At 33.9% G+C, this 15,506-nt stretch overlaps 1 protein-coding gene across 6 annotated transcripts in view; it reads left to right on the forward strand.

The window, feature by feature from the left end:
* The window catches only part of DMD (dystrophin), a 1,320,554-nt gene that overhangs the window by 709,995 nt on the left and 595,053 nt on the right, over window positions 1–15,506 (forward strand). For all 6 annotated transcript variants that reach the window (XM_075774516.1, XM_075774534.1, XM_075774546.1 and 3 more), the window contains one exon: window positions 2,269–2,419. In XM_075774516.1, coding sequence (XP_075630631.1) covers window positions 2,269–2,419 — 151 coding nt within the window. The remainder of the gene's footprint in view (window positions 1–2,268; window positions 2,420–15,506) is intronic.

The following is a 15,506-nucleotide window of genomic DNA, read 5'->3' on the forward strand; positions in this document are numbered from 1 at the left end:
ACAGTTAGAGGACTAGTCTTCCATGCAGAATTTAGACTCTGAAATGTCTTCTCTGTTCTTATAAAATATGTTTTTAATAGTTTTTATTAAATAATTACTATTTTTTCTTCATCATCTTATGACCAAACTAGTAGAACAGTACAAGGAATACTTTTGTCTCAACTCCTTTCTGTGATCAAATGCTTTAAAAAAAAAAATAAATATATATATATAAAAAAAATTCTCATAGATTTCTAATTGTGGGGGTTTTCTGTGCCTTGTATTTTCCCTGTCTTATAATTAAGGTAACAGAGTAAGTGCGTACTCTCTGTTTCACTGCTTGCTCGTCCAACTCGATTTTGCATATTATTCATCAAAAGTGATTACCATATATAGTATGTTAGAAGTAAGAAAACTGCATCTCTGTATGGGTGTGTTCAGCAAAATAAATCATCTTTGCCTACCAGAGAAGGAGGTCTAGGGGAAAGTATATATCCTTCTGTAGATGGTTATGAATGGATATAGTGCTATTCATACTGTATGGTATTAAAAGATTTTAAAATGTGAAAATCAAGGTGGAAATATATAGCCAATAGAAGAGAAGAAAAACTTATATTTTCTTCTAAAAAATGAAAAATCATCAGTAAAATGGAAGAGATTATCTGTATTCCCTGATAATAACCTGATTTTATTTGGTGAATTAAACTTTTTAACATTCAAACAATTGTATAGCTTGTCCATACAGAACCAGACTACTTTCTAGAAAAATAATTGAGCATCTTTGTTTTTATCCTTTAATACACCCTAAAACCTATTATAATCCCTCAAAGAGGGATTAAACTAAACAACAGTAGCGTGTTTAATGACGATCTGCTAACAAAACATTCTAGCTAATCTCTGAATATTGATCACGTTTCAACAGCAATCCAAAGCATAGGATAACTGAATTCCTTAAGACACAGGCCACCTCCAAAAAACCCCTCAAATTCTGTCATCATTTAATTTCTCTGGTACCTGACAGTTGCTAAGGCAAACAGATCTTGAACCAGAACATCAATCAGTCACGCTGGACAAAACCATATTAGATCTTCCCAAAGTGCCAGAAGTACTTGCAGCCTTTTATGCAGTGGAGTGTAGACTTGCAGATATGGTAGTAATATATTTCATGCTTGCTTATTGTACAAAACTCTATTTTTTAATATTTTAATTTTCTTTAAATCATCTTTTTATTTCAGGTATTTTTATTTTTGCATAACTATATTTATCAAATACTCAAAGTGAAACATATATAGGAAAAAGTATTTAATAAAGAATCCCTTTACAGAATACAAGTAGAAATTCCTTTGAAGATAGTTGCATTTGCTTTGCAATAATAATGAAAGGACATTTGTATCCAATGGAGAGGCAGACACAATGAGTTTCTCTCAGTAAAACTGGAGCCACATTGTAGTATATGCCTGAGATCCTTTGGGGTAGTGTCTCACCACAGCAGTTTCCATTAAAAAATTAGTCTTTTGCATGTGTATTACATATAGTATTAATATTCATATTTCTACATAAGAAAAAAAATCCTTTAGTCATAGTAGGATCATTGGACTAAAGCTGGGAAGTAAGGATTTAAGAATCTGTCTACTGATTTTTCATCTTGTGTCTTATGATATGGTAGGTCAGATGCATCACAGATCTTTTAAGCTATTTTCCCTTTGAAAAAGGATCTAAAAATCATTGTGTAGTCACAACATACAGCCAGTATGTTAGCCAGCAGTGACTGAGTGCAGTGTTGGTAGCTACAGCAAGTTACTATGGTGCATTAGGAGCCTTTTATCAGCACCGGTGGTTTCTTCATGCTAGGATCTTAGTATACTGACAGAGGGGTGTACCCAGTTACATTGGGGCCTGTGAGTATTGTACCTATGATCTGGGTTAGTGTGGGTTAATAAAGCTGTAAATTGAAAACATGCTTGGACCATGGAATTCATTTGAAACATTGAAAAGGATTAAAAAAAATTGGTGCGACACTGATTTTTTGACACATATGCTTAATGATATTTTCGCTGTTCAGAAGTACTACCATACTCCGTTTGATATAACTGTTAGAAATGCTACTACATGATGCCATCAACATTGCACCAAATTTAACCTGGGATATCCAACATGATTATTTTCCTTTTTCCTTTTTTCTTTTTTCTTTTTTCTTTTTTCTTTTTCCTTTTTTCTTTTTTTTTAATTTCTGTAATCAATAAATTAAGTATCAATAGATAGTTATTTGATCTCCTTTTGTACTTGCAGACGGTTTGACAAATCTTTGGAAAAGTGGCGGCTTTTTCATTGTGACATGAAGACCTTTAATCATTGGCTAACTGAAACTGAAGAGAAGCTCTCAAGAGCACAGATAGAGGCTGGAGACGTGGGTCATGCGAAAACCAACCAATTTCTCCAGGTATGATTTGATTATCCCATTTCCTGTTTTTCTGCAGTGATTAGAAGTTTGCAGGTCTTAGTGCTCTGTATAGTTTTGCAGCTCATTTAAGGAGGATTTCTAGTCTTGAGTGGCCAGTGGCAATTTTGGTCAGATATTTCTGTTGTCCTTTTTAACAAAGAATATTCACTGGTTTGTTTTAAAATACATTTTTAAAAGAAGCAAAATAGAGGATAACATGGTATATTGTGGTACTTCCATTGTTACATATTAGTTCGGTCTTTATTTAATGTGCTCATTAATTTCCATTTGATACTTCTGACCAGGAGAAGTATCAGACTTAATTTTAAAATCTTGTGAAAGAAATGTGATTAACCATTGAGCTCTACAAGAGATATTCCATGAACTATGTCTTGCAAGTATTGCTTATTTTGCCTGTTTTATGTTTTAATCAAAGAACCTTGAGGATGCTTTTTGTGCAATGCAGTGTGACAGAATAGCCACTTAATTCCTAGATGTCCAGTTCCAATTTGTATGCTTTTCATCTTGCAAGCTTTTTGAGCATCATAAGGAAAATAATAACTCTAGTTTCTTGGTAGTTTATTTCATTTCCCTCTTGTATGATTGAAATAGTAATGGGTAGGAAGAATTAATTCTAAACTGATGTTTTGCAAGTTGATAGGTTCAGCTGAATAAAATGGCTTGACTAAACTCTGGATTCATTTTATAAATTACTACCTGTGCTTAAGAGAAAATTCTGTTAAACTAATTGGCATTTTTACATTTGAATTACTGGATTGAATTAGTGGATTTTAGGTTGAAAGAAGGTAGGTCTGTCTAATATTAAAAGCACAGTTTTGTTTTGAATGCAACACTAATCTACTTTTTGGCCTACAGTTAAAAAAAATCATATCTTTTGAATTTTGATATTTAAAGTCACCTTTTTAAGATTTAGGCTGATATTTCTTGACTGTAAAACTGCTGAACTGAAAAGGAAACAAAATCATGTGGTGCAAGTATAAAAAAAAGAGATATAACTTAAGTAATACATTAAGCTGAAGTAGTAAAAATAGCAGGTAAACATTTTTCTGCAAATGAGTATCAATGCTCTGAACAGTGAAGAAGTTTAAGAACTGGCTTACAAAACAGAATGTCATCAAGGAATTAAAGATGCTCTTTATTGTGTGTGTAAGAGGTAGTAGAGCTCGTGTATTTCCACTGAGATTTCATCTTCCTTTCTCTGTCCCACAGTTTTAAGCATTTCTTTGAAAAACATAAAATACTAAAGAAAGGCATAAGTATCATCTATGTGACGAATAGTAATACAGTGTCACAAAGCTTTACACTTTCTTCTTTGCTTTGCCTCTGCTACATCACCCTTCTCGGCACTATTCTGGTATCCTTGAGCAGGTTCAAATGAGCACTTAGAAAAAAATGGATCCATGGAAAAAGTGTTTGTCTCCTTTTTTCTAACCCCTTTCTAAAATGATATTTGCTCTCTGAGAAGAGGTTGATTTTTGAGAGTGCCCAGCCCAAGGAAAAATGTATCATGGATGTTATAAATGCACTGGGTATGTAGCACATTTCACAGTCCCAACAGATTAGAAACATTATTTTCTTGTCATCATTGAGAAAGAAGTTCATACTGAATTGAACATCACACTGAAAGACCCTGAGATCATACTTTTTTATGCAAAAGCTTAGATTTCAACGTATGACAAGACGGCTTCTGTTTTACATTTTTCTCTTTGACCTAGCCTCCTTCTCATCTGTTATCAATTTGTTATTTTCTTATGGAATATATGAGAACATTTTGAACATATGTTTGCAGAACGGATTTCTACCAAGATTTTCTTTTTGCAGTCCATCAAGCTTTTTTTTTTTTTTGGCTTTTTTTTTTTTCTTTTTTTTTCTTTTTCCCTTGTGTTAGAAATCCCAGGAACTCATGAATTTGTCTCTCAAACATTTAATTTTGTTCGGTACAACAGACAAAGCTACCTTTCTAATGAAAATTCACATAGTGTGAAAATATTCCAACTAACCTCAAGAATGTTGACCCAATGTTAGTTAACATTTATTTGTAAAAGAATGTTTAGTCTGAAGTTGCATTGTTCCCATTCTCTTCACTGCTTCTGTCTTTATTTTGCTGGGTCTTGTTTGAAAAGTGTTAGGCTTCTGTGAGGGTGACAGAAGAGGTCATTAGAATTTCCATTAGGTAAACAGTTAAAACAGCTGAGCGTTTTGATTTACTAGATTAGCAACTTGTTTTATTAATGAGATCATGCTGCTTAGTGAACCATTGCATCAGAATTAACAGGATTTGTTTAAAAATGCTTTCACAAGCAAGTGGATAGTCTTGTATTCAACAAGGAACTGGTTTAGAAAAAAATTATACAAAACATTCAGAAGTGTAATACTATTTCTAGGTAGGACTACTTTGGAAAAGTAAAGATTAATGTGTTCATTAACATTCAGTAAATACATAGAGTCAAATGTTAATGTAAAAATGAAACAGTCAACAGTATGATTAGGTGATTATGTTAATATACATTAAGAGGTAATTACATTCTTTTAGTTGTATTTGGGGAGGGGAGGTGCGTTCCTTTTTGCTGCACAGTGGCATGATATTAAACAACATTTATGCATTATATATGATGTGAACAAAACCCAATAATAGAATCGTTTCATTTCAGGTCATGAATACTTAAATACTCTTATTGTGAATTTTTTACTAAGACTTTCTGAGAGTAGAACTTGTGGTGTCGAAAAGAAATATCATACGTCAGTTTTTAAGAAATTGTAATTGACTTCTTTTATGATTAGGAGACACTGGATTTAAAAGGATGTTTTACAGATAGCACATCATATAATCCCTTTGAAACATATTGAACTCTGTCTTGAAAGTAGTTAAAGACTTTTTTTTTTTGCTCTCATTATTTTGACTGAAAGGTTTTTCTGTGTCTTCACTCCTTAATGCTGGTGACTTTAACTTCTTCAGCTTCCTGCATTTGCACTTAGTTTATTTATTTTTGTGCCAAGACTGAGATGTAGTTCAGTTTTATCTGCTCCCTGATGTTTATCCCTGTCTGTTCTTATAGGCTGCAGTCATTTTCTGTATTGGATCTCATTTGGTAAACTAAAGCTACAGTTTTCTAATCTACTTTCATATAAGACCTAGAAAATTTAACTCTTATTGCCTATGCCTATTCCTCTTTCTGGGACATGAATTCTCAAAATAGCACACTATTGTCCAAACTGAAATACCATCCATACTATCATGAAGATAGCTTGGGTGCTGTATTTTATGGTTGAGTCTAACCAGGACTTAATGTTAGAATATCATTTGCAATCATCTATCTAAAATTTGTTATTTCTTGCAGTCTGCCTTGCAGTCCCAATCAACATTCCATTTCAAATTGAAAAAAATAAAAAAAGTACAGGTTGTACCAGAAATTAATGCCAGATTAATGTGCAGCAAAGAAGCAAACAAGAATTAGTATTGGAGGGGGTAGGGGGGTGGTGTGTGGCTGTGGGAAGTGCTCGTGTGCAATAGATGTGTTAAAAAGACAGCTCCGAAAAGAGGAATTCTGCAACAGTTTCAGAACTAGACTGTCAAGTTACGTTCCTGAATCATTACCTGAGAATTTAAAATTAATGTTCTTATTTAAAAGATATAGAACAACCAGAATATTTGTTCTTTACACTGATATTAAGAATTGCTCAGTAGTCTATATTTAGTATCCACTTTGGAGTTGCAAGTTTAACTTTATTATTTTAGGTGGTGTGGGTTTTTTAGTAGTAAAATAATCAGGTTCTAGGTCTGAATTTTGAAACAGTTTCTTTGTGTTCATGATGTTCATCTTTTGTGACTGGTCAGTGATGGGTACTTCTCGCTAAACAGGCAAGGGCTCAACTTTATTTTCTTTAATTTCATTGTTTAAAAATATTTATATTATATAATTACTAGTTTCTCAAGTATTTATTTTCATTTATGGGCATAAATATCAAGGATATTATGTGTATTTTCTAAGGTCACAGATGACCTTAAATAATCAGTAAAATTTTTAAATTTTAAAGTACTTAATCCAAGCCTGCAAAAGGCTTGTGAATGACACATGCCTTCTCTAGACCTTCTTTCTACTGCACTATAATGTCAAGAACTTCACTTTTTTGTCTTGTAGATGTTTAAAGCAAAAAGATATAGAGAATCAAGGCTTCAGTGCTGAAAGTCATAGTCATGCTAGTAATTTCTCTCTTTTATATCTCAATTGGATTATATGGATATTGATGATTTAATAACCACTAAATTTAAACAGTTCTTTCTGGAATACAGCACAAATGGAATCGCAGTATATGGAAGAAAACAAATGTTTCAGTGCTTGAGACCACACATTCTCGTATCACATAAATACAGTGGTAAATACAGGGTGGATAGTTTACTTTGTTTTCCCCCAAATGTAAAACTTGTAAAAATATATATATATATATATAAAAAATATAATAATTGTGGCTTTCATATTTTAGATTTTGTATTTTAGGTTTATTTCCTGCTTTGCTGAGTGATAAAGGTTACATCAACAATCTTTGATTATTCTTCTGCTAGTTTGGATTCCATTTGGATTCAAAAGGTTCAATTTTGTTCCATTTGGATCAATGTGTTTTTACTGAATATCACCTTCTTATCTAAAATCTATGAGTGCAGCATCCTACTGCACCTAAGAAAGAAAATCTAGACTCAGTGATATATGGAATTCAGGGTTTTGTCCATAATTTCTAAGGTCTCAGTAGAAATATTTCAAATATATATGTGAGGTCTGCATCAGAACCCTTGGCCCTAACTGAGCAAAACACTTCTTTTTCTGGTTTAAGGTCATCTTAAAAACAAATTCATGAGCCTTCCTTTGCTGAAGTGCTATACCAATGGAAAGACTTCACTCTCAGTTAATAAGGGGAGGACATCACAATCAGTAGTAAAATAGTTACTGCTTCTTTCTTATGCCAAGCAAAATATTAAATACTGTAATCTTTGTAATACATTTCTGAATATATAAAATTCCTAAAATCTTTTTTTTACTGTTACAAGATTCATCACCATTGTTGCTACTACTACTGGAAGTGATAAAATATCAAAATACTTTATCCTGAATTTGTAGTGAAAACATTTTCATGTCATGTCATGTCATTTCATAATTATATCAGTTATTTAATTCTTCTCTACTGCACACAGTTCTATATCATTCTTCATTCCTAATTTACTGTAATCTATTAGAAGTTTTTAATTAATTTGTTCCTATTGGTATTAGGACATTAAAATGCCTGAAGGCTATGAGAAATAATAAATTTAAAGTTGCTTCTGTGGTTCTGCTAACTCTTGCACCAGTGGATGACAATTCATAGCTTATATTTAGATTTCATTGTAAATCTTGACATTGTTTATTCAGATATCCAAATTAAATCTTATAAGTAATTAATTAGGATGCATTTTTCAAACTTTTCATTATGAAACTTTTTAAAATAACTATTAGCACATGTAGATGCATAGTGATGTAATTTTTTACATGGTAAGAATGAATAAACATTTCTTCTTTCTCTGTTTTGGAGAAAATAATGTTCTTGGATTGGATCAAACTTCCTGGTACTTGACTGCAACTGCTTCACTATTTGGAGATTCATCTTCACCACTTCAAGTGGTTATAAAGTACTAGTGAATGGGGATCTGGGAAAGAGTCTGAGATTTACATTCATTTCGGCAGCATTTTTTTTGCGTGTATAAAAAATAAAGGAAATGAGGGATGCAACCTTTTCATGCTAATGAATTTGTTTTACTTTTAAGGCTAATCTAGACATTTATAATCAGTGACATGTACAGACAATACACTTCAGATTGAGCAAAATTATTCATGCTTTTGTCATGGTATAAATAGAGTAGTTAATCTGACTATGCCTTGGAAGTTTTGGGAAATGAGTGACTAAATGAATGACTACTTTGAAGGAGGATGATATTGGTTCTTTTGCCTAACAAAACATTTATCTGATTTGCTTTCATAAGTCTTTCAAAAGTGCATTTCATATTGCATCAGAGATCACTGTGTCATATGATTAAATCTGTGGGTGCTGATGCACAGATGTGAAGATAAGATCTGTTAGTACAAATTTATGAGACTTGAATTATGTCACTTAATGACTGGTCAGCCTGGGAATCTTTCTAGGTCTTCTGATGTGAATGATTAGCCATTAAAAATGCTTACATAAAACAATCGGGGAAAGGTAAAACTCTTGGGGAGTAACTTTCTATACATATTAGTTATATAAATTAGTACAAATAGGTTTTGCTGTGGCCCTTTTCATGGATAGCTTTATTAATCTTATTTAGAACCTTTCATCCCACTAGATTTTGCAAACTCTATCCATTACATACAGTTTTTCACTAAGACCCCTACTTTAGACTAAAGCCATACAGTAAAGCCATATAGTAAGCACACTGGACAAGCCAGCAGGTTAATGTTATGTTGCTTTAAAAAGTGAACTATTCCTGGTCAGGTGGCCTGTAGCAGATCCCCACTATAACATCACCTGTCCTTGCCCTCCCTTTAATCCTGCCCCATGAGCTCTCAGCCGGCTCCTCATCCAGCCCCAGGTGGAGCTCCATACACTCCAGCTGGTCACTGACAAAGAGGGAGACACCCCCTACTCATCTCCCCTGCCTGTCCTTCCTAAAGAGCTTGTATCCTTCCATTCCAGCACTCATAGGAGCCATCCCACCACATCTCTGTGATGCCAGTAAGATCAGAGCCCTGCAGGTGTGTGCATGTCTCTAACTCCTCTTGTCTATTTCTCACACTATGTGCGTTTGCATACAGGCATTTCAGTTGGCCCCTGATGAAGCTGACTGACTGGCTGGGGTGGCTGGAATTCCTTTGTGGTGCACTTCAGGTGCTCTCCTGCTGACCTGTGATCCTTCTCCTGACTCTGGGCATCTATTGCTGGCACCGGCATCAAACTGGCAGGAGTGGGATGGATTGAGGTTCCCCTCTCCCAGCAAAACCCTCTTCACCAGCTTAGCAAGACAGAGTAGACAGCAAAGGATCAGCATCTACCCTTAAACTGTCTAAAAAATACTTTAGCTAAATTTACTTATCCTAATTTTGGAACTCTGTTTTTGCCAGGTTGTGATGAACTGTCTTTTGCACTTAGGAACTCTTTTGTCCAACACCTTTTTACTGAGAATCTTTATAGGCACCTTTGTGAAGGTGTGTGTTTGTTAACAAGGAGGGGAGTCAAGGGAGTTGGGTATGAGCTTGACTAGTGATGGGTGGATATTGAAGAATGGAGTTTTTGACTAGACTACTATTTATTGTTTATTTCAGATAAATTTGTCAGTTCATTTATTTCTCCAAAGTGTTATAGAGAGAAACAGAATGTAGCAGGTGTGGAAATAGTGGTAACATACTTGAGTTGTTTAAAAAACTATTTATTTCTGTCTCACAGCAAACCTCCAACATACTTCTTTCCTACTTAATATTTGCCTGTGAGATCCATCTTGCCAAAACAGGTCCAGAGTAGACATCTGTATTTGAGTTTGTAATCCTGATCCTTCGTAGACAAAGAGAAATAGGCACTTCTAGGATGAAGGTCACCTGACCTTTCTGAGCTACCCAGAATATTTGAAAGTGAACTGTGACAGTATTGGATGTGTTAACTTCTCCAGAAAAAAATTGAATTAATATTTTATTGGTAAATGTTATTTAGTTGTTTGGGGTTTTTTTAAAGAAAAGATGAGCAGTCATGAAAACCTAAGAATCTGAAAATGTTTAAGAATGATTTTACTTCAGGTGTGCTCCTTCCTCCCTTGCATGCATATTTCATCAGTTTTTCAATATTAAAGGATTGAACCAGCACTGATGCTAGCCAGAATGTATTAGAAAATGAGGTATTCATGCTGAAATAAATATATTTTCATAATTGGACTTGACATTTTGCGACAGTACAAAGATAAAATTCACTGAATGATTCACTGCATGTAGTAGAAAAGAATAAAATATATGTAAATGAATTGTATTTCCAGTGTGTTCTGTGAACACCAGAACTATTGAAGCTAGAATTCCTAGGGTTTTGTGTTTTGTATTTATCTGTAAGTTCCAGTTGAAATATTTTCCACTGCAGGGGGACTTTGTAAGGTGTTTGGGTTTTGTGTGAATTCTCAGCTGTTTACTAAGGTCTACACACTACACTTGTTCCCCTGTTAGTAATCAATAGTATCTAGTTTTCTTTATCTGTTTGACTTTTTAAAAAATAGATTATAAAATGTCATTATAATTCTAATCTTCTGTCATATTTGTTTAAAATTAGTCAGAATATTTAAAACTAGGGGGGAAGGTTAGAGTAGAAAACAGACCAACAGATAATCAGAGAGCTCAATCATGTGAACATAAAAAAATCAGACTGAAAACTGGATTAATTATTTTCCAAAAAGTAGTTTCTTCAAAAGTATTTGACCTGTTTTGTTAGAGTTATTGAATACTTTATTACCAACAATTACGTGCCAGAAAACGTTGTAGATAGAGGCTACTTCTTTCTTTTGTCCCATTTAGAGCTCCCTGAAGAACTTTGTTCTTACTTTTGTTACTCGCATCATGCTGGCTCTCAGTGGTGTATACAATTAATTTTCTTTCTAAAACTAGAGAAAAGAACTCATATTATTTCAGTAAAGCTTATGGCAAAATTTCAGAACAACATTAGATTTTTATAGCAGACACTGTTCGATCTCAGTCCTTTTTTTCTGTTATACTTCTACAGGCAGCAAATATTATATTACCTAGTTACTCTTCTAAAAAATGAACACAATACAAATATGCTGCAGCTTCTCTCTCAAAATCTAAGCTTGCAATGGATGAAAAAGACCTATAAAAACTACTCAATTTTTTAATCTGTTTGACTTTTCACAATCGAACTAAGAATACTATAGAAAAAAATATTTTTATTTTGTAGGTCTAAGTATTTTGCATTTGCTGAATATCTTCTAAATTCAAACAATAATTCTGCCTTGATTCTGATTAAAAGGAGAAATAAATATACTCCTTTGCCACACATACTCAGACTGTTTAAAAGCTTCAATTTTTATTGAATGATTAAGGATGTGTAATGAATTGTGGAGTGTGGCAAATTCCAGTTTATGCATTGATTGGAACAAGAATATAATAGACTGTTGTACTCATCATCTGATTATTTAAATTTGAGATGTACGTATCTCAGAATTTTGCTAATTTCAGAATGGTTTCTTGAGTTTTATTTTGTTTTTTTAATGAAGGCAGCAAACCCTTACAGTATGTTAATCTATACAGGACACTTCTGTCAAAAAATGCTAGAAGAAGCAAAAGAAGAAATGAAAGAGAAGATAATTTGAGCAATTTTTCCAATACACAACGACTATATTAGAATGGTAAATATCTGCCAATTTCATAATATCATGAAGTGTCTCACCATATCCCCTCAAAAGTGGACAAAATTAATTCTTATTTGTCATTTTATGGAAATGTAGCATAAAGGAACATGTATAGAGGAGATGTACTGAAACTGGGCAAGGTTCTGCTTTGGGGTGGTATTAGAAATGAAGTTAAAATATTCAGAAAACTATTGGGTTATGTGATAAAGTCATGGTTTAACCCAGCTGGCAGCTAAAACAACCACGAAGCTGAAAGTTCACTCACTCCCCCCCCACTCCAATGGGGTGGGGGAGAGAATTGAAAATAAAAAAAAGGTAAAACTGATGGGTTGAGATAAAGACAGTTTAATAGGACAGAAAAGGAAGATAATATACAATTTCTCACCACCCAAAGCCAATGCTCAGCTAGTTCTCGAGCTACTTCACCACCCGGCTCAGCCCCCAGTTATATATGGAACATGATGTCATATGGTATGGAATATCCTTTTGGTCATTTTGGGTCAGCTGCCCTGGCTGTGTCCCCTCCCAGCTTCTTGGGTCCGTCCCCCCCCCCCCCTTCTCATTGGCAGGGCAATGTGAGAAGCTGAAAAGTCCTTGACTGCTTGGCAACAACTAAAACCATCAGTGTGTTATCAACATTATTGTCATCCTAAATCCAAACCACAGCACTACACCAGCTGCTAGGAAGAAAATTAACTCTATCCTTGCTGAAATCAGGACTAATAAGAATGTCTCTGAATTGAAGGGTCCTAAGATGAGCAGAGGGCTCTTCATGTTAATTTCCCATTAGTGTGGTGGAAACGGGAACTATGATTCACCTGTGTTATGTGAAACAGTTCATACAAGTTTATTTCTACTGAAAGCTGGAAATAGATACTGACTTTTTAATAGAAGTTATGTGATTAGTTTTATTTATTTATTTTTCACGATTTTTTGGCAGTGGATAAATATGTTCTGTTGCCTTCAATAGCAAGACAAGGTGATTCTCTGTTCCCTCTTAGTGGCTAGAATTTAAGAACATATTAATGTCAGCTACCGCTTTTTTGCTAAAATATCTGGCTATGTATCTCTCATTATGAAGCTCATTCTGTGTCCTGTGGTTCAGTCCTTACAGATGTCTCAAACGAAAACCAAATATTGTTCCATTTTTTCAGCCTTTGTGGAGCCATTAGATTACAGTTTATTTCTGGAGACTGTAAGATAAGCTAAAAATTCTGATTACAAATTTTTCTTTCTGTATTTTTGCAATAAGCATGACACCTATCTGAAATAGTTTGCACAAGATATTTTTCCTTTATCAGTCATTTTTTATAGCTGAAATGGAAAAGAACTGTTCTGTACATTGTATGTAAATCATTAGGTTTAATAGGAGGGTTTGCTATTAAGTGTTAATGTGATGGTTTTAATACTGGTATTTTAGTAAATTGAAGCCTTTATGAAAACGTGCAACTAGGGTATTTTGTTATAAACATGTCTGAGACTGAAAACAGCAGGCGAGACTTCTGCTTCGGTCTTCAAAGCCAAAATCCTTTTTGGAGTAAAATTTAAAAAGAAAGGAAAGAAAAAAAAAAACAAAGCAATCTGATTTAGTGGACCTAACTTGCCAGAGAACAATATTATTTCTAAATTCAGCTACACTAGTCAAAATCTTTTTGTCTTTAAGTAACCTACCAGAATTCTTAGCATACATTAAAATCTGTTCTGAATGAGTGTTTGGTAGCTCTTGTATAAGAGTAGAGTAGATTTCAGGAACTGTTCTGATAACACAAAGTACTGTTGTGTTTTCTATTAGATTATAAAGGCTTCAGGACAAGGAGTGTTTGGCTGTAATTGCACATTGTCTGGTGCAGTGGAGCCTTAGGTTTAGCTGGGCTTTCTCTCAAGAGCTCAGAGCAATCATACTGGTTGCAAACATTGCATTTGTGATAAATACAGAACAGAGAGTTTAGGATTAGACTGAAAATACTGATTGTGATTAGTTTTAATGATTTTGTGATTTATCTTGATGATTTTAGAACATTGTCAAAACTATATACCTCAATTAAAGCGAGTACTCTAGAATATTGAACCCATAGAATGTATTATTTATATACTGGTTTTGAGAGAGAAATTTTAGAGAGAATCACCGTTCTCATTTGTGGTGACTGGCAGCACCTTGTCTTTTGTTAGCCCCTACATTACTACTGAGCGTTACAGGATTTAGAGACGCAGAGCAACTCATGCACCTGGGAAGGTACCTTGTGATATTGCTGCAACCCTTAGGTGTCTCAAATAAAGGCTGCTCTGGTACTTTCTAAATTTACTCTCACTACCCTATTTCATTACCTCTTTCTGTAACTGTAATGCCTTCAGCAATGGCTCCTGTTACACAAGACTGATGATTCTCAAAACCCTTCTCCAACCCTGCCGTAAGCAAGGAAGCTATGTGAGAGTGCTTCTGTGTCTGAATGCTCTGCCAGATGACAACAGGAATGATTTTGTAAGTTTGAATAATACGATGACTTTGCCAAAATTTGAAGTCAATGAAATTAGACTGATAAACTTATCATCTTTGTTTTCATGTGTTTGCTTGCTTTAAAAAGGAAAGAAATTTAATAACCCAAACAGTACACAATGTGTTTTTAAAATAATAACAGAAAAGCAATCCAATAGTTAATTCTGGTGACTTGATGGTTTTTTGCTAGAGGAAATCATGCTTTTGGAGCATAGCAACTATGACAGTTTGAAAATCCTAAATTATTGATCAGCAGATATCAAACAGAGGTAGAGTTTAGGGTATAGCCAAGAGCTTGTTGTGTTATTGAGGGTTTTTTAATGTCAAAACTCTGTGGATCTGTTAAAATTCCTACTGTAGTTTCTTTTATGATGGACGAGACTAATAAAAAAGGGATTTTATTGTGGTCTATTGGAAGCTTTAAGAAAGTTAGAAGAAAAAATGTATCATCCTGATAATCATTTTAGTATAAAAGTGAATAATACAAAAAGGAGTACATTTATTGTATATTTTTTGTTTCTCCAGAATCTTCAAGATTTATGAAAGAAGCAGTTCCATGAAATATGTTTAATATTTCATATTAATAAATAAATATTTGTCATTAAACTGAAAGCTAATGGAGGTTAAAGCATATCTGTACTTTGTTTATATTTTAAATGCTGCTGGCACTACGTCTAGGTCACCATGATTTTCTGTGGTAGAATTCCAGTTCATTTTTGAAAGTTACAGGAAACATTAGAATTAAAACTTTCCATGTTTCTTTTTCACATATTCACAGTCACTGTTTAATTAAATTCATAAAGAAATTAAGAGATTTTTCAATACTGTTTAGTGTATGACTAAACTGAATGATTTGGCAGGTGGCTTGACTTTCCTGACTTTGTCCATCTTTTCCAACGTCTGTCTTGTACTATAGGTGCAGAATTTCAATGACAGCTGTATTTGAGCAAAACACAGAGGAAGCGTAACCTCCTCATTTCTTTATATGCCTTCAAAGGATTTTGTTAACTCCTTTGTCTGTGTCACAATGAAAACTACAGGCATAACTGATTCTTTACCACTTTTCTCTGTCCACTACTCTCTTACTCAGGTCTTTTTCAGAATTGTTGTTTTCCATTATAAGAGTCCTCAAGGCTATGAGCAAGGTTTGCATTCTTTATTCCTAGAGGTAG

Source organism: Balearica regulorum, chromosome 1 (assembly GCF_011004875.1).
Source record: "Balearica regulorum gibbericeps isolate bBalReg1 chromosome 1, bBalReg1.pri, whole genome shotgun sequence".
NCBI classification, from domain to species: domain Eukaryota; kingdom Metazoa; phylum Chordata; class Aves; order Gruiformes; family Gruidae; genus Balearica; species Balearica regulorum.